We start from the raw sequence: 27396 nt of genomic DNA, 5'->3' as shown, positions 1-27396 counted from the left end.
TGAAAATGATTTATATTTTGTTATAATTTTATAGTTTTCAAATAATATCTGATGTTTTATTTCATACAATGAAAGCACACTGTGACTCGGGACTTACAAGCCCTTAAGACGACAAAATAAATATCAGCAACGTAAAAGTTCTATATTACTATATACCAAAATAATGGTTTTCTTTCATAAAAATGCTTAGGTTTGTTTTATTTTGTAAGGGTTTTCTTGTTCCACAGAAAAGAGCAATCCATACAGTTTTAGTTGTACATGTCTTTTTCAGATGTCTTCAGGGTTAAAGGGATAGTTCACCAAAAAATGAAAATTCTGAATAAAATACAAACCCCAAATCTGTATACATATCTTTGTTTTGCTGAACACAAAGGAAAATATGAGGAAGAATGTCAGTAACCAAACAGATCTCATCCCCCATTTGACTCCCATAGTATTTATTTTCCCTACTATGGCAGTAAATAGCGAATGAGATCTGTTTGGTAACAAGTCAGTAAATGATTTCAGTATTTTCATTTTTGGGTGAACTATACTCTTAATTCTACATATTCTTTACTGAGCTTTCTTATATATACTTATGTTAAAAAAGATCAGAATATTGAAATAATAATGACTATTGTTTGAATTTCAGGCACAACTGTAGAAGAAAAATCAACAGGAGAGAAATGAGGAGGCAGATTCTTCTGAGAGACACACAAATGCATTACAAATTCCGGATTTATTCAAAAAGTTCCCACTGTTTTACACACCCTTAAAAATGTTTCTTTACACAGGTCTGGATTGTTCAATTAACTTTTTTTTTCTAATAAGGGACTCTTGATTTGCAAATCTTTTGCATACTTTTGACACACAACAGTGCCAGCTGTTTTTCATTCATTATGACGACACAAAAGAAATAAGTTAATACTGATTCGGCTGTCTACAACTTCACTCGCTAGACCTTTAACATGATGGAAAACTGACATCACATAAAACACACTTCATAAAACATAGAAACCTCATAGAAACCGGTGAGACCAACAGATAAAGAGATGTTTTTTCCATCAATATGTACACAACACTGAAAATCAGGGACGAGAACAGACAATGAAACCGTAATTGTAAGAATGATAATTAATTTGTATCACCATTTTCACACGTGAACGACAACATGTGTTGTTTTATATATTAAGCTCCATTTATACACTCCAACATAAAACAATATTAAACCGATATTACACATAAACAATCCCTTATAAAATTATGGCTGTATATTGTTAGATGAGTGCAAAATTGAAAGGATTTATATTTGGTTAGGAGTTATCAGTCAAAGCATTGTTTGAACTCTACCGGATCCGCCTAACTAATGCAGTGATGGAGACTTTGCCATAAGAAGTAGAAGAAACACGTGGTCCATCTCTGAAAATGTTTTGTAAAATCTGAACTTTTTTTAATCCTTCACCTTTTATGTTAGTACAGCAATAATAGAAAATGTAGATAGAAAGTCCTTTTGTTTCTGCTACATGAGTTTTCCCGTAGCTCAACTGGTAGAGCACAGCGCTAGCAATGCCAAGGTCACACGGTTGATTCCCAAAGAACACAAACATTGAATGCGAAGTGTCTTCGGATGTCAGCGTCTACCAAATGCATAAGTGTGAACATCACAATTTTTTAAGGCAAAAATAAATCGAGTCTTTAAAAATTCCTTCAGGCTACTTAGCCCATCGAATATTCCCTTCAGATTTCATGTCATTTTGGCAAGATAGTTCAAAACAGATGGAATTCATGATCCTCGTAGACGTTTATTAAATGTGGGTGCACTGTGACTGAATAGATGTACTATATAAAAATACTGTAGGTTTCATTAGTTCAAAATTTGCATTCCGCTTTAAATCCTTCACGAACCATGACTTCACATATCAAACGTGCAAACCTAACTTTTTTTGTACTGTAGGTGGAAAAAATGTACAACTTATGTTTTGTGGTCTATTCAAGTTGCGGCCGAATCACGCGTCAGCTCATAAAATTCTACGCAAATGTTTTGTCCGTGAGCCACAATGAACTCATTAAATATTAATGATTCAAATCACACGGATCAAGGAACTTAACATACTGTACATGCTCATGGGAATTTTATTCAGCCTTGGGACAAATATTGCCCTTCAAGACTATTGCGTGTCAACTAGCTAATAAAAATCTAATCTGTCGTGACACTTCAAGTATGTATCGATGGGCCACTTCAAGTTCAAGACTCCAGTTGAGGACGAAGAGCAGATGTCCTCTGATGTTCTAGAGCGTTCCAGAAGTTCTCCGTTATACCAGACGTGGGTGCTCTCATGACGTTGAGAATCTAGTGAGGTAAACGAAGTTTTGAGGGCTTCCTTACTCTGTATTACCTCACCGGTGAGAACATCTCACTTTAAACTTCAGCGAAGGTGTTCAATAGTAAAAGCCATCCAAAGTCATGGAGCCAAGGTCCTCAAGCCCTGTTTTTCCATGATGTTCCACAGCTTCCTCAGGTTGGACTGTGTGATGGTGTCGTCTGGTTTCAGCTCTAAGGCTCGTAGGTAATTGGCCTCTGCTTCTTGAAGTTTACCGTTGAGATGGAGGATGGCCCCGAGGTTCATGAGAGCTGCTGGATACTACGAGAGAGAGAGAGAAACAGAATGTGTAGGAGGAACTAATTAATATTTATCCGGTTTGCGTGCAAATGGAGGTTATGTTGAAGTCATATCTTAGCTTTATTATTTTCTTAAAAGTTCACGAAACCATAAATTTAGGCGGAAAGGCTGTTATTCTCCAGCCTGTAACTCTACTGGACACCCATCATCTGTTTTTCTTACGTCAGGGATATATGATTCATGTTGACTGAATCAGGATTCAATCGAAACAATATGTTGACCACGCTGATTCTTATCACATGAGAGGATTCGAATAGACACGTAAATTAAATTTATTCCAGCGTACCACGCAGGGCCACTGGGGTCCCAACACAGACATAGAAAAACACATTTGTTGCCGTGGTTTGGGTTGAACAAAGGCTAGTCCATCAGGATACTAACCCACTCATTCAGCAACATCAAAACGTTTTAATTGCAAGACAGTGTGATTTAATCTACAAATACATTTTTGCCCAAGCTTTATGCTTCGTTTGGAATCTCTTAAGTGAGAGTCATTTATTCAACAACACTCAAGAGAGAAAAAAGCAAAAAACTCTTAAACTAACTGCCTTTTTGGCCAGCTGCCAGGTTGTTCTACATGGAAACTCGGAGCAAAGTGATGGTGGTATATAATATGTAAGTGCATAAGTAAAATAGTAGTGCTATCTGAACCTTCACAGAGAAGTCAAACCTCAAACTAACACTGAGGGATTAATGAACTGTAAACTGCATTAACTGCACTCAGGTGACACATACCCTTACTTCTTAGAGCAAGCACGGATCTGAATCAAACCATCGAAGTACGTAACTCAAAACCATCCGATATATTCACAGCGGACGAAAAGTGCTACGGAGCAAAGTATGCATGAAAAACAGGAGCGTGTGGTTTAGACCACAGTCATTTTATATCACATTAAAAAAAATATTACAGTACATACATATTTTGTAGTTCAATGGTCAAATGGTTTATATATTACATCCAAACAATAAAGTCGATTTCTGTATAAAAGTATCTGAATATTTGCATTTTGTTTCTTGTTATTTGAGACTTGTTGGAAGCAAACCAAAGAATATTCCAAACAAATAAGTTATCTACTGTAACCCTGTTAAATACAGACAAAATCTACAACCCCATCAACCCGTATTTGTACACTACATGGACAATTCCAATAATTTGAATTAAAACAATTTAAGCGGCATCTATTGGTGAGGTTGCGAATTGCAACCAATGGCTCACACCACAACTCCCTTTCGAAGCACTACAGTGGCTCACACAGAAGTAAGATGTCGTCACATTTTCGCTTCTTTGTAGAAGAAGATGACGTTTTTACGAAAAGCGGTCTGTTGACGAATTCCATGTAAGGGGACCCACGGAGTAAGTAGATAGAAATATCTCATTCTAAGGTAATAAAAACATAACGTTTCATTATTTAAGGTCTTTATACACCTCTGAAGACATAGTTATGTTTATTATATTGCATATCTATCATATAATTTTTTTACATTTGTGCTCACAGAAATGAGGAAAAATAATCAAAGCTGTTTATTAGAAGAGGGCATCCCAATCCTTTTGTCTATATAATTTACACTTTTGCATTCTTTTCCGAAGGGCGTGACGCCTGATTTTCACAATTTTAAATAGTCCTCCAGATGCCGGACACACAGGAAACCGATTTAGACTCTTGTGTCTTCACCCTCCAAAAACAATGATTAAACATCAACACAAACCATACAGACAAGATACTGTCACATGAGAGGAAGTGCGCAGTGGAGGTCGGGGAATGGACCCCACTGTGGCCTCAAGAAGTTTCCTGACCGCCCTCCTTCACCCTGTTCCCCATGACCACACAGTATCCCTCACAACACCATATTGGCATGTGGTGACAGCATCAGCGGAACCAGATGTGGAAAGGATCTTGTGACCTCTGTTGAAACAGCTGCTGGCCTGGGGTAACCCAGTGCAAAAGTCCAGACACAGCACACTATTGAAACCATGGTGCCGATGTCCATTTTCCTAGCGAAAAACTTGTGGTTTACAACTAGTGGCGTCGAACTCGAGAAGCAATATAATTTGAGTGCAGTTCAAAGACAAAACATGAAGGGAATAACTATGTATTACTATATATGACAATGGCAGACGGCGTAATTTGCATTTAGTAGATCAAAATAACACCAGAACATTCTTTACAAGTACAGGCTGGTATACACTATAAGACTTTTGCTCAGATTTTGCTCCGTTTGGACTTCCAGAAAGTCTTATCGGGTAGTGTGTGATGTCTAGTTTTTTTTTAAATCTTCTCAGATTTTGATTGTAGTGTATTCCAGCCTTAAATCTCAATCTGTGACATGCTGTCAAAGTAATAGCACAACTCCTTCCACAGTGAAAACAAATTCAAAAAGCAAAACCACAATAACTGCCTATAAAGCTTCAACAGTTTTGTTATTGATGGAACTATTGGGAAGAAGTTGAGTCACACCAATCAATGAGAGTCGAACAGCGTGTGTGTGGATGTCACATGCGTGTCGAGCTTTACTTACTTTGGGTCTCAGGTTGGCCGCCTGTATGTAGAACCTCTCAGCGCCATCATTGAGACTGGCTTGCCTATAAAAGCAAATAAACATTGTATTACTTTAGTTTGAAGCACAAATGTACCTGACCATTAAACTGGGAACCATTTTTTGAACTTCAATGCCATGGAAAAGCTGCTTAGAGGCCAAAGAGGGTTATAAAACTACGAGACATTGCAATTTTTATTAACAACGCAGAAGGTAGAACCCTTATTTTTTGTTTCATGACCTACAACTGACTAAATGCTTTGAAGATCTTTAGCTATGTAAAAACCAAAAGATGCATTTTGCATTTCATTTCGTGCACATTCAAGTTGTACTGTACTTTACTTTCACGCATTTCCATATCAAACCAATTGCATTTGAAAATAATTGATATTACAGTAGAGCTTTTTTCAGAACTTTTATTTTGGAATTTTGGCTCAGGTGTGGCACTATATGGGCCACTGTGTACAGTATGTATCTTTCACCTGCCGGTAATTATTCTTCCTACACAAACAGAGCTCAATGTGGACACACACAGTCAGGTAAGAGTTTAGGTTGGAGAAACCAGAGCTGTCATGCTGTTATTACAAATGTCCTACTTTGTCCGGGGGAAAAAAGAAATCAAAGAGCTGAAGTTAATACTTTTTAAGACCTTTTTTAAGACTCTTTCCATTCATTTTAAGACCTCATCACCACTTAAAGTTTGACTTGTAAGTTAATATTACTGATTGTAAGATAGCGCAAGCTTTCCTGTGGCTCAGTGGTTAGAGCATGGCGCTAGCAATGCCAAGGTCATGGGTTTGATTACATTTACATTTACATTACATTTACATTTAGACATTTAGCAGACGCTTTTTTTCCAAAGCGACTTACAAAGAGTTTAGGAGCAATAAGCGATAGTTCATACAGGAGCCATAATACATTAGGTGCCAATACAAAGTTACTGGTTTCAACAAATTTCACCTTAATTTTCTACATATATATTTATCGACTTTTAATATTTTTTAAGACCCAGCTGAAACCCTGTTTTTAAACCTGCAACTACAAAAGAGACAAATGACTTCCATGTAAAAATTTCAGGTTTTTTACGTTTCAAGAAAGACATTTTTTTCAGCGTTTAGGAGCATATCAGAATACTGTTGTCCGAAAGGCGAACATATTTTTAATGAAAGGAAAAAAGTTCATTTTGATTTCAGTCGATATTTAAAATATTCAAGCAGATCAATTGTATGGATGCACAATGCACCAGTTTCTTAACCTTGAAATGAGTGAGAGATGAATTTATTACAAATACATATACAGAGATTTTGCCAGAAAGCCCTTATCCGTGTACAAACTCTGAACAGCTTTCCATCTATAATGTGAGAAAGATGGCACATTTGGGTCACAGACACAGTGTTTTAAGTTTCCTTCATAAAATATTATCTATGGTTGAAGTAGGTTGCCATGTCCCCCAAAAAATACAAGGATGAGTAAAAAAAACTTTTGATGGTTGTATGGTCATCCAATTCCAAAATACTTGTAATCTAGAAAAAGAACCTTAAAATATATGCATGGTGTATTCTTAGAAAACCTTTACTTCTGTTTGCTTAAAACAGCTCACGTAGATGATTTTATTTTGTAAGGAGTGATTTACCGGGCTGAAATTTTACATCTAAATGATCTCTTAACTTCAAAATACAGAAAAAGATAAAGATAACATGTTCAAATGTGCTAAACAGCCTTTAAACCCAACCATGTGTTTACCATTCAGCATTCTGTTTTAAAATCCTCCAACATCTTGCGTTTAACTCCAAATCATTTTCACATCCATTCAATTAAACATGGCTTGATCACTAGAACTGTCTGCAAAGACAAAGGGATCCCTTGGGCATCAGCAGTAAAAAAATAGCCACCGCTGTCAACGGGAAGTCAAAACTCATTGTTAAGACTGAACTGCTCCCCACGACCACAACAAATACAGAGTAAAAAATGTGAAAGACAGCAGCAATTGGACCTTTCTGCTGGAGATCAAAACTTCTAAAATTAAATTGAACAAATACTAATTTCTTTAATTGCAACTGAAACTTTCCCTCCACCCCACCACAATAGAATCCACAGATTATGTCATTTCAAACATTTTTTCCGCTAAACACAATAGAAGATATTTTGAAAAATGTTGTTAACCAAAAACCACTGGTCACAATTATCTTCTATTGTATGGACACAAAACCAATGCAAGTCAATGCAGACCAAGTTTTCTCGTACTGACATTCTTCAAAATATCTTCAATTGTGTATTGCAGAAGAAAGAAAGCCTCACAGGTTTGAAATGTCAAGTGGGTGTCCAATGGTAAGTTAAAGGAATATTTCACCCAAACAGACTTTTTTTCGCTCATTTATTCGCCCTTAAATCATTTCTAAACCTCTATGACCTTTTTCTGCAGAACACATGAGATATTTTGAAGAACATTGGTCGCCACTGACTTCCATTGTATAGACATAGAATGAAGTCATTTCTCAAAATATATTTTTTGTTTTCTATCATTCAGGTTTGTAATGAAATGAGGGTTAGTAAATGATGAAATAATATTCATTTTTGGGTGAACTATCCCTTTAAGGCTGTTAGAGGGTCATATCCACCAAATAGCACGCTGTATTTTTTATGAATATATGGACACTAAATACTTTGTACTGACAGAGCGACAATAAATACATAGACTATGGCCTCACAATCTGGCTGAGGTTTATCAAAATGATTCTCGAAGTGGACCAGAGAAACCGAATATCATGGAAACAAACCTGTCAGTACAGACAGGCCCCTGAGAGCCGCAGGAAAATGCTGCACATCTAAAGCAGCCTTGTACTTCTACTTCCCCATCCCGCTCACACTCGCCTCCCCCCCCGTCCGAGATCCTTCCGTAGATCTTTCCAAGACAAACACAGTAGGAGGAACATGATCTTCAAATAAGAAAGACCACAAGCCAGCGTGATGGCGAGAGGACAAAGTCTAAGACACCAATTAAGAACCAAGTGTTTGAACTCGTGTAGCATTAAGCTCTGTGAAGCTCTGCTTTAGGGCTTTAATACTTTTTAGGAAATATGTAACCATACACCATGCGAAGCGAGGGTAGCAATTATAATACAAGTGTATTGAACAAAATCCTCAAGGAAAGGGTATAAACGCTGACATTACATGTCCGAAAACCAAACGTTTCCAGTTGGGGTGCAGCGGTATGGCAGGAGAAAGAACACATCTATAGAAATGGGCGGGTGGAAACAAAGAGTAAAAAAAGACAAAAAAGAAAACAAACATTCTCTGGGGCAGTGATTTACAACAAATTTGAACAGTCTTGTCATTAACTGACATCCCAACATAATGTAAAACCTGTTGTACAAAAGAAAACAAAGATATCCTTAAAAAGATTTTTATCATTTACTGGACTTTTTCCGCAGAAAACAAAAGAATGGTGGTAACCGAACAAAGGTGACACCCATTGACTTGCATATTTTTTTAGTCTGCGCAATATAAGGGAATGGGTACAGACATTGTTCGGTTACCAACATTTTTCAAAATATCTTCTTTTGTGTTCTGCAGAAGTTAGTTAGTCATACAAATTTGAAAAACATGAGTTGACAGAATTTTTGAAAATTCCTTTAAGAAAAAGATGACATTCAAACTTGCAATTTATATAATGTATTCTGTATATAAAAAATTGAGGCTTGCACAAACTATATTTATGTAAACCATACTTAATATAGCTGAAATTCCACAAATAGTGTTCAGCTCATTTTTTTCTGACTAGACCCATTGACAACACTTTTCATATGCAACACTGTAAACCCAAATTTCAAAATAATCAAACAGATTAAGTTATGCAAACTTAGTTTTATAAAAAAGTTTTACTTACCTAAATATTAAAAGCTCCTGAAACTCTTTTTTACTTTTGAGTAAAGTATAATGATTATTATTGATTAACTTGAAGTTTTGACAAACTTAAAAAATTGATTTACTACTTGCACATGTCAATTCAACACAATTGGTCAAGAAGGAATTCCCAGCATGCTTTGCGTCAGAATGCATTAGGAGATTGAATAAAAAAAATATGATTTATTTACATGTTTTTATTAAAGTTAAAGACTTGTTTAATGTTCACTTCTCTTAGATGTTTAGAAGAGTTTGACACATTTTTCAGTCTTGTGGTTACCATTGTTTAGAAGAGTGGTGCCTGTGATTACGCTCTGCGAAGCCACATTTGACCTGTAACTTGTGTTATGTTACCAGTGAGCAGGAACTGTGCTAATGCCAGTTCTGAGATCAGTCTCTTCTTGCTCAATTGGGTTAAATAAGTCAAACTGTTTGATTTATGCATTAGACTAAGAAATAAGTCAACTAAAAAAAACGAAAGAATTTAGTTTAGTTACCTTAAAAATGCAATTTTGTTGTACTTATTTAAGTTCTGTCTAGTTAATTTCATAATAAGGATAAATTAAATATTTAAGTCGAACTTGCTAAGATTTGGTAAAAACTTTAACTTAACAGTAATACAAATAGGAAAGTTCTGCTTACTTAAACCGAGAACCTCTAAAACAAAAATATTTTGAGGCAACGATGCCTCAAAATATTTGAGTATTGCCAATTTATCCGGGTTTACAGTGAACCCACCAGCTGACAACCACAGCGATGTGGCTGCCCTGCATTATGGGAAAAATGCCCCATTTTGAACAGAAGCAAAGGTATTCAATCATGGTAAAAATGTTGTCCATGTGAATCCTAGCACGTCCTCCTCACCTGAACATATGAGCTGCACTGAAAACCACATCGAATTCTTCACTGTCCAAACGCGCTGCCTTTTCCGCCATCTCAGCAGCCTCCAAAAGCCGAGATTCTTCCAGCAAAAACTGACCTGAGGAAGGAAAGAGGAATTTCATTTAATATATCCTTTGACTCCCTCAGAAAGACAAATGTGAAATATTTCCTATGGCTGTGGAAGGGATGGTTAGGTCTACAACAAGTCTCTGAAACATGAGATAGCAGGCCGCTACTACACCACGCTAGTCACAGACAGACTATTTGTCCAATTTAGATTTCTCCGATAGGCATGTTTCCATGACAAATTAAATGCTTACTCCTGTAGGCTTGCGGAAAAGGGAGGAACTGGGATTGGAAATGTTTGCTGTACCGTTGTCGCAGATCACAGAAGTAGCCTGACGCATTGTAGTAAAGTAGCTTTTTCACAATCTTGTGCTTAAAGGCAAAACCAGACAGTTACTAAGTAGCTTTGGATGAAAGTAGAAACAAAATAGTTTTTTTTCTCATTAAAACCAAACGAGTTCATTAGTGATTGTATAAGAAGAGCAAAAAAACGTTTCTGTGCGTTTTTTTGGCCGCTTTTACAAGAACGACGCGCTCGATTGTCTGTGTGAATACTGTGCATTGTGCTGAAGCACAGAGAGGGAACGAATAGCAACGAGCACTCGCCATGATTTCAAAAACAACACATTCCAGCGATAGATCGCCTGTTGTTTAATACAGACGACCGTATTTCTTAAGGAATGGATATGTCTCTTTAGGTAACACTAAAGGTAGGCTACACCCCTGCCAGTCCATCTTTGAAAAGTATACTTCAGAAAGATTTTCGCAGAGACAGTGCACTGTTTATGTTTTTATGTATTTTACAAAAGCACAGGGTTTTGTTATTATTGTGTACACGAATAAAGGCCGACCATTTATTGTTTATAATAATGCCTTGCACTAATCTTTATAGCAAGTGTTTTTGGATGTTTTCGATGTCATGAGGAAAAAATACATCGTAGGCACCGGTGGGTTCCACGGCCAAAGGGTTAAAGAAGCGTTTTTAATTTCAAATTTGTTTCAATATAAGAAAATATGATTATTTTTTATTTTCATCTAGGTCAATGTTGATTATGGAAAGTATACAGCGCAACTAAGATAGGCTCATAAAATGTGCAATATGCCCGGCGGGGACATGGAGTGGGTCAGACATTGACCGCTTAATATTAAAGTTATTTTAGTAGAAAACATTTCTTTGAATTCGTTTTGCATAAAATGTATCTTAAAATGTATAAATGTAGCATCAATCAATTGTCTAGATTTGATAAATGGGAAGAAAACCAAAGACATCCGTGACGAAAAAAACATGTCACCACAGCCCGTGAGTAAGGCTGAAACAATAAGTCATTCTGCTTTTAAAACATTTCTTGAATACATCTCTTTAGGCCTTGAAAAGATAAAGATTTGTGTTAACTTAAATGAAGTGGATTAGACACACAAATTTGCTTATATGGGTTCCCTTCTATTGACCTACACAACCTTGCAGCCCAGGAGGGCCATCGTAATAGCCTGGGTCCCATCATCACTATGTTACCACTGTCTTTAAGGGTATTACAAGATGTTCTTTAGAAAAAACAACAGCACAGCATCCAAGGCAGATGAATTCAGATACTATGTTTTGGGTTGAGTTATGCTCTGAAGTGTATTACCAAAGGAAATACTTGGGTTTGCTTTTATAATAGTAGCACCTCTTTGATCTAAATGTGATTTGTAGCTGCTTATGAGATAAGATTTGTTACCATATAGTGAATGACAGTGGGAGTCTAACAACAAAATGGAAACTACAGAAGAGGAGGCACGTTCTGCAGTACAATAGAGGGAAACATGAGATCGTCCTTATTGGCCTTCTGATAGTTTTGCGCTCCAAAGATCTCAGATCAGACACTCACTAGATTATATTACACAGATGCTTTGGCAGCTTTCGAGTGGAAAACACGTTATCTGTTTTAGCCAGAGGTGCCGTGTTTATCTGGATGAAAGCCACAGTGCATCCAGGGACAACAATGGAAATCTCAGATTTGAAGGAAGCGGATAACCCAACAACCCCACAGTTTGAAAGCAATATTATAACAAAAATATATGTAAACATACAGAGATCTTCATTAATGGCCATATGTGATCTTCGGGAGCACATATTTGTATGATATTTGCTTTTATTGTCTCAGATTCGATTAAACAAATATAAAATATGAGGCATGTTGTTCAAAATGGACAAAACACTATAGTCTTTTAATGTATTTACGGGACTAAATATTTGTTAACAGCATATCAGGGAATATGGGTTTCATTCATATTCTGTAGTCTATACAAAAAAGGTCACGAAAGATAAAGTATGCATTGACTACAATCTTACCTGTTATTAAACTTTGTTAATATTTTATATAGTAATATTTTGTACATTTTTTGCCAAGCCTTCTTAAAATTGTCCTGAGCTTCAGAATCAGTTTACAGTCCAAGTCTCTAATTTCACAACACGCATATGAAATTTTTAATACTTCTTTAATAATATATTTGTATAGAAAGGCAAAGATGTCAACTTTTCAAAGTTGGACATCACTTTTGGCCGTATTTCCAACTTCCATTTCCCTTTGTCTACTGAGTTCATAGGGAATGTTGAAGTCTAGCCAGCCATCTCAGGTTGAGACCTAGATATACAGTACTATGGAAAAGTCTGTTAGTGTTTTCATGCCAAAAAATGTTTTTCAGCCACAAATTTATATATTTAGCTGTAGTGTGTCAGTAGGAAATATCAGTTTCACTACTGACACACAGTAGGAATCAGTTCCCAAACACTCCTTGATAATTATTTGTAATAATCCAGTGAGATTTTTGGATGCACAAAGAGTGTGACAACAGCCGGTGCTCCACACAGAGATCTTTCATTCATCATTGAGTCTGTCTTAATAAATACACAATCCAGAATAACTGTGGCAATGTTTCCAAGATGCTTGTAGAAACTAACCTGCAAATGTTTGAAAAAGTAAATTGATTTTTCCTACCGACACACTAGAGCAAGAAATAAATATCTGGCTTAATATTAATGTGTACAGTACATAAATGTTAATTTTTTTATCAAAAACAATTTGTCACATAAAGTTCTTAAAATCTTAAAATAGTCGGCCATATTATAAAACGATCCATATGCAAACTAAGTAGAAATCCCAAATCTGATGAACAGCTTTAATAAATAAACTATTGTTGGGATAAAGGGTAAAACCCATAAAGAGCGAGCTTCAATAATAGTTTCCGAGTCTCACTCAGAGAGAAAGTGGCCGGAGGGTATAATTTGCCTAAATCATGTTCATACAGACACTCATATGCTGCTTTCCTTTGAGAAATAAGATCTAATTATCCCTGTCGACTCGCCCGGCCGTGGGTGGTTTGGTATCACTGGAATAACATCTGTATAGCAGGTACGCCTCAGATAACTGAGAAACAATTACTTCCTGCAAAGCATCATCTATCTTGTCGAGACAGACCCAACAAACCTAACCGCAATTAGAAGCCCAACAACAGATAAAGAGCTAAATATGAACAATTACAGCTTAGAGAAACCACAAAGTATTTCACAAATTCCTCTGCGTCAGCAAAGTACGTACTGTACAATGTCTGGATTCATGCAAGGTCATTATCTTCCCATTACAGAGTGACCTGTTAACGTTGTTTTAGCCCGTGTGCGTGAGAGAGAGAGCGAGAGAGAGAGATAAACCATTACATGACTGACCATAATGCATGTAGCAGTTTCCTTTCATGGGATCAAGCTCGATCGCCTTGAGAAAGAATTTCTCCGCTTCTGCTTTGCGACCCTGAAAAAAAAAAACAAAGCACGTCAGACATTTCTGAGTTCTTGCATTTTTCATTATTGACCTCTGACCTTTATAATGTTCACTGAAGCAACAGGAAATGCGTTTATAATTTCAATCCATACAGTTTCCATACAATCTATACAAGTTATAAAATTTAACAAAATAGAGTATCGTCATTACAGTCGATACTGTAAGCACACATTTGTTGACCAAATGTTATGACACAATGGAAATATTGGATGTTTAAAGCAACAGAGCGTGCATATCGTTACGTATAAAATACACTAATTTACATGAATAACGTAAGAGAAATGAAACAAAGATCAAGGTCTTATTTAATTATAAAATGTAATATTCATTACACAAAATATTTGACAAATGATGACATGACTGCCCAATGAGAATCAAGTATTCCAGACAACCGTGTGATAAAAATACATGTTTCATGCAACTTCAGACGTGAAGGGAATCCATATTGGTTCCGTTTCGCAAGGCATTATAATAACATCCTCTCATGAATCCCATGATAAACAGTGCATGCAGTCATCTGCCGAGCAGCTGCAAAACTGTGATGTATTTTTATGAACACGCAGTTATTTAAATCCCAAAAGCAGTGGTGTGTAACTCTAAATCAATGTAATGCATTCACAATGATGCCTATGCGGCTGCTGTTTACTGTTAGACATGGATGCTTGAATCTATGACGAAAGAGTGTGAGAAGTAAGAACAATAAACACATGGGACAGATGAACGGTACGGGAGGTTGGCGTCTCTTATCATCCCATTACTCCTCTCTCTCCTCCCCACTTATTTCTTGTCAATATCTATTATGTATCTATATAATACAAGTAAAGGCCAAAAAAAAACATTAAAGGGGGTCATATAGTATTGATTTCAAATGAAAAAGATGTCTTGTAAAAGTACAGATTCCAGACAATAATGCGCTTTGTCAAGTTCCTGACAAACACGCTTCTCATTGACCCTCGCTGAGGTCATGTTATCACTCTCAAGCAATATCCTGTTTACCCCCTTCCCTCTGAACACACACACCCCTCTGCTGGACACCCCGTGACCCCTTAATCTGAGCGTGACATCAGAGAGACAACAGACACGCTGCTGTTCCGACGTCTCCGAGGTGTTTGTGAATGAAGTCTGAAGCGGATTAGTCGCGGAAATGAGAGAATTCAACAACGCAGCTGAGAAGCCCTTCCCATTCACACACACAGACGCATCCCCGGGGTGGGGATCTTTGACCCCGGTGGGTACGAGTGGGAAGGTCAGGGGAGGTCAGCGCAGCGGGCGAAAGGGCTGAGTTTCACCACGACTCCCCCTTTCGACCCCTGACTGCGAGATCTCGCCGATCCCACCGGGAACCTGATGTTTACAGGATGAACGCATCCTTATGTTTCTTGAACGGACTAAAATGTTGAAAAAGTAGTCATAAATATAAAAAAATGTATAGGCTTATTATACTGTTGTGTATGTTTTTTTAACCACCGCTGTCAAAATATGTTTTCTTAACTATGAATAGAACAGGAAGCACACAAACTCACTGCGCGCTTGAGCAAAGTCGGATTAGTCAGGTTTGACAAATTCAGAATTTAACAATTGGCCTTTTGATGCATGTGCTGGAAAATCTATATAAATTGGCCACAAAAAACAAAAACACATTCTATATGTGACATTTGAAGCATTGATTTTCAATATATTCCAATAAATATCTAGTTTTTTTTGGTAAACTGCATTTCAAATTTTATTTCAATTGAAAAACTGAATTCATACTGTTCTCGCACAACCCTGTACTAAGTTCATAAAATATCTTTCTCTCTCTTCAAGTTTATTCAAGGTCAGTGAACTAGGTATCAGATCACTGCACAGGCCTGCGTTCACCCTCGAGGAAGCTTCTTTTTCACCCAAAGGATTGTGAAGACTCCTATTCTTCTCTGTTTCTGCATTAAACAAGCAGAAACTGCACAGTTCCGAGAGACCTGAGCTGAAAACTATGTTTAAAATCAATACTGCTCTCAGAAGTCGAGTCAGTTTGCGCTTACTTCACTGAGTTTCATCACAGCAGTGACTCTCTGGTGGATTGCGCTCGACTCTGGTGGATTGAACTGTCCTTGTCTCTCCAAATGACTTCATTCAGAAGGATTCTGTAGTTAACCTGCTTTCTTTGGTTGCATTGTACGTCTCTGAAAGGGAGCGTTTGATGTACAAGAGTCAATTAAAGAAGAAACTGTTTCATCAACTGAGATAGACAGACGCGTTCTCACATCTATTCATCTCTCTTACGTTTGAGGTAAATGAGGTCACTGACAGAACACTTGTGGACACTTTAAACAATAATTTAAAAAGCAAAGATTAAAAGAAAATAATACTAACATTCTACCTTTGAAGTATAAGTGCAGTATTTAAGAGATAAAGTAAAGACAAGATGGTCATTGTGGCACAAGAAGCACCAAGGAAATGTTAAGGGGACAGAACAGATTCACTTCACACTGACTGTAAAGGTTAGTGGATAGTCAGGCAAATATTTAGTTCTTTTTGATCGATTAATAGCAGAGGTAGACAGCACTTGAAAAAAATTCACTTCCCCACATTATTATACTTTTCACTGCACTACGTTTCATAAATACATTTAGTTTTCTAATACTTATGAGTACATTAAAAGCACTATTATGCCTGATTCACATTTTGCGTCTTTTCCGCGTGCATATATGTATTTTAAATGAAGACAAGGTGGCGGAAATAGGGGGCGACACGGTCTTTTTCAAAAAGGCGCACCGCAGGTCATGTGACAAGAAGCAACCAGCGCAAAAGTACAGGCGCTTTAGAAAAAAAGGAGAACGCAAATGCAGCTCGCGTTTTCCACACGGTTTTAGACGCGAAATGTTAATCGGGCCTTAATCAAGTATTTTTTCTCAAAAAATGTGCTTGAGTAAAAGAAAATCCTAGATTAAAAAAGTATTAAAAGTAAAACAACAACAAAATATTTATGGATTGTAGTCGTGGAGTAAGAGTAAAATTTTAAGTTAAAATACTTTAAGGATGTGCGGAAATACAGAATGGAAAGAAAAACATTTTGTCCGACAAATTAATAAAACAAAAATAAATAAAAGGTACCGGTAACCTCACCTAAAACACAAAAGTCTTTACTTTTTCTGAAGAATCTGCACTGAAGAATCAATTGGTTCAGAAAAGCAGACTGCATAGACACCACTTGACTCATGAAAACCACTGTAAACCATTACAGATTATACTATGTTTCTCTTTTTTTAATACTAGATTTCTACTTGTGGAATTACTCAGAACAAACCCTCTTTCACAAACACACCGCTTCTCTGTACCGTCTGCTCAGGTTTCAAAGATGGTAAATTAAGATGGCCCCTATTTTCTTTATTTCATCAGCTGGCCTGGTCTCGTGTTTGAGGAAAGCCCGAACAGGTTCCACACGACCAGAGTGGAAATGAGAGAAGACAGACTCGAGTAAAACCTGAGACAACAGCTCCACAGCAGGCCTTTTTTTTAACACATCTCCTCTCATATCTGTCCACACAGATTTCTGCGGAGTGAATTCAGACCCGTGAGCATTGTATTTTTTCTTTTTGTGCCAGATTCATTTTTTAAGGTGTAACGTTTCAACATCCAAAAGAAGAATGTGTTGTAGGCTTCACCACCCTATGAGAAGTCGGTGTGAATTTTAGAAATAAGTTTGGAGATGTGTTTTACCGTCATGGCCAGCAGCTTGCCGTATGTGAGGTGTGCAGGTATATGGTCCGGTTTGGCTCGGAGGGATTCCTTATACCAATGCTCGGCCTCTGTGAGTTTGTTGAGTCTCATGTAGGCCTCTCCTGTGAGGGGAACAGACAAGGGTCAGGTCAACAGGTCAGAAGTTAGGGAAGCACATAAACCCTCCCACGCCATGGTTTATTCCACAGTAGAGATGGAGGCAGTCAACTGAAACAACCCTCAGAAAGTCTGACAGTCGATGAAACGTGACACTGGAGCCTTCCGCTTATGCAAAACAAGCGCTGAGTAACCACAACCAGGCCGCTGAGGTACTGATCAGCATACTTACAATGAATGCAAAATATACATGACATGAAAATCAGTACATTTAAAGAAACATATATTGAATAATAATTTTGAGAAGAACAAGATTGCATAGATTGGGAAAACATTCATTTTGTTTTTAAACTTAAAAAGATAAAAAATACAAGACCATTGTATCAAGATACTTTGAGCAAAATGTAAAACATGAAACTGAAATTCAAATAACACATTTTTTGGGGGGGTTAAAGAAATGACAAAATAAAATAAAAAAATTAGTGAAAATTACAAACAATTCAATAGATCGGTCCCAAACAAAATACAACAGAATCTTAGCACAATATCCAAATGAAAAAAAGAAATTAAGAAAGACAGCTCAAGACCAAAAGAGAACTTAAAGCAGTAAAAAATACTAAATTAAACAAATAAAATGTATAAAAAACTGTTGGCTCGCGTGTATGGCTTGTGTCTAATAATATAACTATTTATATTTAATTGAATTTATGTTAATATTAATTTTTATTATTATTTTACTGTATAATATTGGTATTAAATAAATTATTTGTTTAAGTTTGTTCTGTGTTCATTTTATGAAATGAACAATTTGTTGAATGGGTCCTGTAGTTTTGCCCCATTTAAAGGGACCGTATTGTATATTGACATCTAGTGGTTGAGCTTGGTATCGCAGTCAAAATATTGGATAGACAAGTTTAGCCAATTACTGTTTCTTTTGATTGTTATCAGAAATAATCTACAGGCACTCTATTGTTTGTGAATGTATACCGCAAGTTAAGTTTGGGCCAGAAAAGTGTGCATTATGTTTTTAAGATGAAACCGCCTATAAACCAACACATATTGAGGCAGGTCACATGTTGGCAGCTCAAACAATACGATAACACATGCAGCTATGGTGATTGTTTTACGATACATATTTAATATTTTATACAGAAATATGAAACACAAAGTATTGTTACACCCCTTTTTTGTATATTTAATATTAAATCAGCTTTTCTGTATAAATATGCAAATGACCACATATCAAGGAGTATTTGGAAGCTGAAAAAGCACCTTTTTCAATTCAATCTAATCACACCAGTGACGTCTAATTTAAACTTAACATACAAAAATGCTAAAAAATAAGAACAATTTGAGCTTCTTTTTCAATCAACCTATGATGTCTGTCTGCAACTCCTGAACCCTGCAGAACAGAAGAACGCCAGTCCCAGTGGTGCTAACCCTTCTCCTGTAACACCAGACGAACAGCCGACTCCTCATGACACCATTGTAAACACACACTCCTGTTCTTTAAACATCATCTAATACCTTATCCAGCCTCAAAGCTCCCACCCACCAGCAATAATACACATACTCCTCTCCGACTGAACATTATTAGAGAGCTGTATCACACAGCTACTTCACTGAGATAACACAGGCCAAACAATGTTAATGTTATGTTATGATGTTGGAAATAATCTAGACACGGTACGTGACTAGTCAAAGGTTTCATCTGCAGTCAGATAACAAAGCTGTCTCCTCCTATGTAGTGTCTGTGTTAAATATGGGATGTGCAGGACTATACAACAATCTGAAAGTCAAATGACTGTGGATTGTTCACATAATATTTTATGATACAAAAAACAAGTGAAACACTAAATAATGCCATTTTTAACCGTCACATATTTTCGCCGGTTTTAACATGACCTGGTTATATTGCTTTGGAAAACCCAGAAACGTTAGTGTTTGAAACGAAGAACAGATTTACTTCATTTAGAAATTGTTTACGGAAAAACTAAACGTCAAATTATGTACTTTGTTTATGGAATAGAAATGTTTTTTTAAAACTAAAGTGATGACTCCGATAAAAAATATGCGTGATTAAATGGGACTGTGAACACAGCAGTTAAATAAATGGCGTGAGTACATACACAACAATAGCGATTAAAGAATTCAGAAATCTTTGATATTACCGACACCGGTGGCCGTTAAGTGAACTGCAGCCAGCAACTCACCACATCATGGCAACAGATGAGGTTACATTCAATTTAAAGCATAAATGTAACATCCTTTGAATTTTTTGGGCAATATGTCACATCTCTAAAGATTTCCACTGACAAACTAGGATGTCGGAAGGGTCTCGTTTTTTAAGTCATGTTACAAGCTGGTAACATATCGGCATAGAAAAAAATAGCATAAAAATAGGAAAATTTGTACAAAAAAACACGTTAAAAAAGAAAATGTAACAGATTTAAAAAAGAGATTAGGGACAGGGAGAGAGAAAGTTGTAAGCTGGGAGCTGAGTGTGGTGCAAAAGATACAGAATATCAAGAGATCACAGAAGAAACAAAAACTACTCTTACACTCTGCGTGTTGTACCCGTCTCATGTGAATCTGTTGACATGATCTGACAAAGCGAAATATAAAGTTGCTTTTGTGAGACAACTGAAACAACATGTGAGAGACTCACCCATCATATTGTAAAGGCTCTGTGGGGCAAACTGTCTGGGCATCTTCTGTATTGCTTCTTTATACACAGATACGGCCTCCTACAAAAAAATCCAACGCAACAAAGTTGCACCTATGAGCATGTTAAAGCTTTCAATAAAGAAAGACGAAATACTACCGAGAAGGTCCCGAGTAAAATCAATATTTACACCAAAGCCTCTGCTAAATTAATAAATGAAAAACAATGTGTACCCCTCAATCACTCATATCAGTCAAATGAATTCATTTCGATTTCATGTTGGTGATGTCAGCTCACCTCCTGGTGACCCTGCTCATGAAGAAGCTTTCCCAGGTTGTAAAGACAGCTGGTGACGGAGCTCTTGTGTGCGTGAGGATCCTTCAGGTTCTCATCTGGGATGTCAGCGCAGGTGAGGAAGGTCCGCTTTGCCTCCTCTAGGCGGCCCTGGTTCATCAGGACAATCCCCGTGTTCAAGTAAGCAGCTAAATAAGAGAGAGAGAGAATAAGGTGATAAAGATTATTGGGCTCCACCAAAGTCCTCCACTGAGGTTAGTGGAATGAAGCCGTTGATTTATGCAGATCAGCAGCCTGCAGTCTAGTCAATAAGATGCCAATACATGTTCACAATTCACCGCGCCAGAATAAACTCTAAGCCAACGGGGGAATATCCAGTCCACCAGCAGGCTTAGTCCTGACATTCTTAATGGAGCATGTATACACACGGAACCCTGCGTCTGAACGTCTTCATATCACAGGCAGGAAAATCCATCACTACTCATCATGCAGCAGGGGATCAGGGAAATTACACATCCATCACTCTTCACAGGGGCCATCTGTAGCGAGATCTGTTTGAAAGTCCCGCAGCACTTGAAACTTGCGCGTGTGCTAAAGAAGACTTGCTACATAACATCATGCGAAGAACAAAAGTCTTTTATTTTATAAGCATTCAAGGGAATTCACAAACATTGCAACACTTTGCTTACAGTATTTAAGTGCAAAAACCTTCGTCTAATTCACTATCCGACTGCAAACCGGCTTTCTGCGCATATAGCGCTGTACAAAACAAGCACTTTAATACATTTACTTTATGCACAAAAGGTTTATAATATTTGTCTGGTGCAGTTAGAATGAACAGAACTGTATATCACGGATTTCTGTGTATATTTTCTTTTTGTTATGGCAGATTTAATTGATCCAATGATGATCAAACAACCTTATAAGCATATATATCGTCGCTGTTGGAGTGAAACCTTGTATCTCAATTTTTCATGATTTTTGTGTGTCGGATTTAAAAATATTTAACCCATTATAATTATTAAAAGAGCTTATAAACTTTGATAACATTGTTTAATTATTGATTTTTTTTACAAATATTCATATTTAAAATTTTGATCAGTTAAATTGTATTTAAAATAATATTAATTTCTCAAGTTATATGGCGAAAAAAAATCGAATTATCTAATTTCTCAACAAACAAAAAAAGTTTAAATATATTAAATTGTATTTTAAAACCATATTTATATATTTTTTTTTTATTTCCTGTAAAATGTTTTGGAAATAAAAGCTTTCAGCCCGACAGCAACAATATCCAGATGTTTAAACAACCACACATACTTGTATATATTTATTCTACAGGCACTACATTTTCACCAAAAGTTATACAACCAACTATTAGTTACACGAACACCAACAGACCGACCAAGGACACTCACAAACAGTTTTGCACACCCCAACATCTACATTCACAATAAATATCTTTCGGTAAAAGCCAAACTTTTAATCCCCACTGCACATATCAAAATATTTTTCCCCCAAGCAAATCTATTCATCCAAGCAGAGAAATAATTTCCTCCCATGACACTAAAAACAACACGGAAAATTCTATGAGAAACCCTAAAATGTCCAAAAATAGCATGTGCATTTCATTTGGATATGTGACAAGCAAATGCATCCACGCCGGGCCAGATAGTATGAAAGGAGTTTGGCCCGAAGTCTTCTTTTGCTGTTAAATTGAATCAAATGCCAATCATTCTCAAGTGGAAACAGAGCGGCTGTGTAGCGCTTGTGAATCATCATTACTCCTTTAACTCTGGATTTTATCCGAGCACACACACAAGTTTGTTAATTTGTAGTTGCCTGGACACAGTGAGCATTGTGGGGGCTTGAAATGCCTCATAAATAGAGGAGCTGTACTTACAAGCCAGAGTTGGTCTGCTCCCAATGGCCAGCTTATAGTAATGGAGAGCCTCTGAGAACCTGTTGTGTTCCTGTAGCAAGAGACCCCTGAAGAAAAGACAAGAACAATTACAAAGTTTAATTAAAACAGAGGTATCGTAGTTATTTTATTTACTGACAGTGCTAATTGTCAAATAATATTTCACAAAGAAACCATAAACTACATTTATTTCTCACGAAAAATTTCTAATGAAAATATAAAAATGCATAATGCATAAGTTAATCATGCAGAACATTTTCAAAAACCATCGTTCAGTGTTTCATTGCGGATGACATGCTCAACTAAGAATACATAAAAATAAAATGTATCAGGAATAATTTTCGAATCATGACTCCCGTCAGCATCAGAGGCACTCGTAGTATATGAATTATGTATTAAAGCGATCACAGGGCTCCTTTATGCCCTGGCGCTGGGGTTAATGTGCACATTGGGGGTCCCTGTCAGCACCCTCTGGAATCTGATGAATTATGGGAATGTCACGGCATGGGCTCTCTGGAGATATCATGGACTTTAATGGGACAAATCGATAGAGTCTGCTGCAGAAGAAGTTCCATCACTCACAGATTATACAGCATGTCCGCCATATTTCTGCGGTAGTACAGAGCGTTCCTGTACGCCTGCTCAGCCTCCGCTACCTTCCCCTGGTTCTTGAGAACGTTTCCCAGGTTACCCCAGGCTGAGAAAAAACACAAATTCAACACAATTAAGTGACATATCCGGAATAAACAAACATGCGACTACAAACATCAAAAACATAAAAACAGTCAGATAAATGTAAAGACTAGTGGTGGGCCGTTAACGGCGTTAACGCCGTTAACGCTGTGAGACTATTATCGCGCGTTAAAAAAAATGTCGCCGTTAATCTATTCTCAAAGTTGGGTTGGGAGCTGGGTCTATACTACGCAAGCTATGATGACTTTCACCTTGATATTTTAGCGCGGATGTATACCAGCTTAACTGCACTGTACGGGGCGAGAACGAGATTTTTCAACTCGCGTGATTCGCGTCATTCGCGGAAGCAGAAACCTCCTCATCATCTCATGACCAGGACTTCATTCGCGCGATTCGCGCAGCAAGTAGGTCTATTGGCTCTTTGCATTAACATATAAATCACTCGCGCTTGACACGCCATTCGCGTTTGGTCTGAACACAACATAACGTTACTGTGAAATTACCGCATCAAACGTGACGTGCTAACATGGATGCAGCTATGAAGCCGCCGGGTTTGCTTCAGGGAATATTAATTTTTAAGAAGCTTCCCAATAGAAACATCGACAAGACTAAGGTTGTTTGCACCTTGTGCAATGCGCAATTGGTTTAAAAAAACACTTTCTCTCAACAGGTACTGGTCTAGCTTTAGTTGAAACCAGTAACTTTGTATTGAGATCTAATGTATTATGGCTCCTCTATGACATATCGCTTGTTGCTCCCTCACTCTTTGTAAATTGCTTTGGATAAAAGCGTCTGCCAAATGACTAAATGTAAATGTACTGTAGGAGCTCTTCCAGTCTCAAGTACCACCTAAACGCAAAGCATCCCTTAGCTATTGCGGAAGTAACACAAGTACATTTTATTGAACATAATTTAATTTTCATAACCAATTATCATAGTAGAACAGCTTTCTCAAGCAGTTTGTGATGCATTTTGGAAACAGGAGATGAGCCCCTGGTCTAATGCGCCACCTGGCTTTTAAACCCGTTCTCAAAGACTTACTTTTAGTCATTATTTGGGTAGCACAAATATTCTGAATGCCTTCGGCAGAATTCAAATGAGCCATTTTAATCTAGATTAATCTAGATTAATTTTGGAATTAATCTAGATTAATCTAGATTAAAAAAATTAATCTATGCCCACCACTAGTAAAGACTTTACTTGGATATAACTTTTTAATTTAATCCATTAAGACGACAACCAGCCATGCATGTATTTTCAGTGTTGAAACGCTTTGGTTTTCCAAGTAGACATTAAACAATTTACTGAATTTAAAATGTTTAAAAACAATATTAATGCTGGTTACAAGAGGCGCAAGCATAGGAAGAAATTACATTATAATAATTCAATCTCAGACGCTACCCAAGCATAGATTCAGAGCTATGAAAAGGGGTGAGAGTGCCACGGGCTGTAAAATTGGATCACGAGGAGGTAATTACAAAGTCATATTGATGCGTTCTGGCTTGATAAATGGTTTTAAATTGTGACAATAATCAATTTAAAAGACTTAGCTGATAAAGACGGCTGTCTTTAATAGATGCAATTCAATCAGCGGGGCAAGTAATTTAACAGTTCAGTGACTCTACACCACAGACCAAATCAATCTGAGGCATGTGAGGGATCAAGTGACTTAAGAAGTAAAGAACACATGATTCTAATGCACCAGAAGTTTGAAGAAAACTAAATTCAGTCATTGCCTCTCATGCATATGAGTGTTGAACCCTTTTGCTGGCCAGCTATTTGGGAAAGCACGTTTTGAAACTGCAAACGGTCAAAAGAGATGATGTCTTAAATGTCTTTGTCCTTAATTGAAATACATTATTCCAGAATTAAGAATTTGTATGTTTGAAGTGTAAACTGAAGCTCAGTGTAGACGAAGATCTTGACGAACTGTAGTCAAAAACAAAAGATGAATTATATAATAAAATATATAAAAAATCATAATATAAATATAAGAATGTAATATAAATTAAAAATTGTAGTCAATGTATTATTTTTTAATATAGTTTTTTTCTATACTTTTTGTTTAGAAAAAAACCCATATTCCTTACAAGGTAGAAATAATAAATAAAAGAATTGTGGATTCATAACACAAGAAAACAAGGAACAGTTCTTGCAGAACGAAATGTGCCACCATAATCGTTTTACTTCAATTTTGTTGTTTTTGTAATCGCTGGAGGCCGAATTTGATTACGATTAATTTTGGATGAAATGAACAACCCTTCTTAAACAAGTAATTAAATGAGTATCTCAATCACACATGCCCCATATTTAGGTAGTTTACACTGAGTATACAAATGGAGTCTCTGACATATTTGAAGATTCTGAGCGAAGACAAAGTGTCTTTCTAGGAACGAAAAAATAATCAGGGAAAATTTGTACGTAAAGCATCCATTACTCCTGAAAATGAGAAATTGCTATTTTTGGTTTGGGGCAACATGTTGAGAAATAAATCACGGCATTGCTTTCACCCGTCAAGTAACACCATTTCTGCAGTCCGACATTGTTGTAGTTGGATAACAACTTGACTTTGACCAACTAACATGATGGTTGAATAAACAAGAATTACGGTCTGTAGAGCTTTAGCCTTATGGTGTTTTAATAATAATAGCTTTGCAAGAAAACTGCTGACAGAATGAATGGTACATCTCTGAAAATGCAGTGCTTACCGCTGTAACCACTAATGTACACCTGAGGACATTAAAAAATATATATTGAAATTACCTTTAGCAGGGTTCACGGATATCCCAGACTTGTATAGCATCTCCTCATTCCGCCAGTCGCGATTCCTCAATACGGTTTTAATCCCAAAAAGAAGAACCAAAGCTGCACAGCAGCCCAGCACCAAATCTTTTGAGAGTTTTCTTCTCAGTTTGACATATAAACATCTCATCCCTACTGCTACCAACAGGCAGAAGCCCATACTAGGGATGTACAGTACACGTTCGGCCACCACGAAGCCTACGTAGAGAAATAGGTTGGTGGCAGGGAGGAAGGGAATAGCCAACAGACCCAATGAGAACACAACCAAACTCTCAGTGGTGGGCAATGTCGATGAATAGTGTTTGGCAGTACCATTGCTTCCATTCATCTGCACTGAGTTTGAGTGAAATGTTGAGTTTTCATGTTCAGAGCTACAACTGTGTCCATTAGTGGACTTCCCGTTTGCTACATGATGGGCTTTGCCATTGGTCTCCTTGCCTTTGGTGGCGCTACTGCAAATTCCAAACCACACCAGTGCCGAAAGCGAGGCGTAGAAGGCAACAGTGTGGAGGTTTCTCCAATCGGCAAGGCTACTCAGAAGTGGCAGAGCGTCCATTGACCAATCAAAACTCAGCATATCAGGGCAAAGGAGGAGCCAGACGTTCATGGCAGGGAGGTAAAAGAATGTCAGCATCCTAGTTAGGAAACAGGGACAGTCAGCTGCGGGGTTGTCCGAGTTGGAGAAGTTTGGCGGTTTGTTGCCCATCCAATAGAGGCGGCAAGCGAGAAGGACGATTCCCCACAAGCCGAGCAGAAACACGCTGAAGAGCAGGTGCAGATTTTTCTTCTGGAAAACAGTAAGAGGAAAAAATAAGCACTGTAGATTAGAGCAGGAATTAATTTCAATTAAAAAGAACGTGTCAACTTTTTACGTTAGATTTTCAATACCTTAAGGTGAGTCTGGACCAGGTCTTGATTGTAAAGCGAGACCGAGACCAACCACAATGTCAAGACTTTCTAACTGCTTCGAATTAAAACTTTAGAAAAATGAAGCGCACCCAAAAATACGTAAACCTAGAATGACAAAATAAACACTGGAACGCAATTTGGAACACAAACAATTTTCACGAGCAATTTGCTGGAGACTTAAAAAGTTACTCGATATTTACCACATGCACACATTACAGCTTCATTCTTAAAAAGCCAATGATGGTTAACAAGAATCAGCGCTTCGAATCCCCGATTAGACTGGGGGGGCTCGGGTGGTCCTCGCACACCCGCCCAAACATTGGGAGCCATTATCCACATCTATGCAGAGCCCAGAATAATAAACGTAACAGCACTGACTGCTAGTGAGCGAGTGTAGCTTGACATCGCGATTCAAGGCAATGTTGAATTCATCTC

At 37.2% G+C, this 27396-nt stretch overlaps 1 protein-coding gene across 1 annotated transcript in view; it reads right to left on the bottom strand.

The window, feature by feature from the left end:
* Positions 1 to 699: 699 nt before the first annotated feature.
* tmtc2b (transmembrane O-mannosyltransferase targeting cadherins 2b) overlaps positions 700 to 27396 on the bottom strand; it is a 90085-nt gene continuing 63388 nt past the window's right edge. Inside the window, exons 3-12 of the mRNA XM_056766923.1 lie at positions 26014 to 26839; positions 23140 to 23254; positions 22540 to 22625; positions 20640 to 20824; positions 20346 to 20424; positions 17561 to 17682; positions 13750 to 13831; positions 9963 to 10077; positions 5178 to 5241; positions 700 to 2621 (exon numbers count right to left, since the gene is read on the bottom strand). Coding sequence (XP_056622901.1) covers positions 2442 to 2621; positions 5178 to 5241; positions 9963 to 10077; positions 13750 to 13831; positions 17561 to 17682; positions 20346 to 20424; positions 20640 to 20824; positions 22540 to 22625; positions 23140 to 23254; positions 26014 to 26839 — 1854 coding nt within the window. The 3' untranslated portion in view covers positions 700 to 2441. The remainder of the gene's footprint in view (positions 2622 to 5177; positions 5242 to 9962; positions 10078 to 13749; positions 13832 to 17560; positions 17683 to 20345; positions 20425 to 20639; positions 20825 to 22539; positions 22626 to 23139; positions 23255 to 26013; positions 26840 to 27396) is intronic.

The sequence above is a fragment of the Triplophysa dalaica genome, chromosome 14 (genome assembly GCF_015846415.1).
Source record: "Triplophysa dalaica isolate WHDGS20190420 chromosome 14, ASM1584641v1, whole genome shotgun sequence".
Classification (NCBI taxonomy): Eukaryota; Metazoa; Chordata; class Actinopteri; order Cypriniformes; family Nemacheilidae; genus Triplophysa; species Triplophysa dalaica.
Note: the sequence above shows the minus strand (reverse complement) of the source record. Positions and strands in the feature narration are given on the sequence as shown.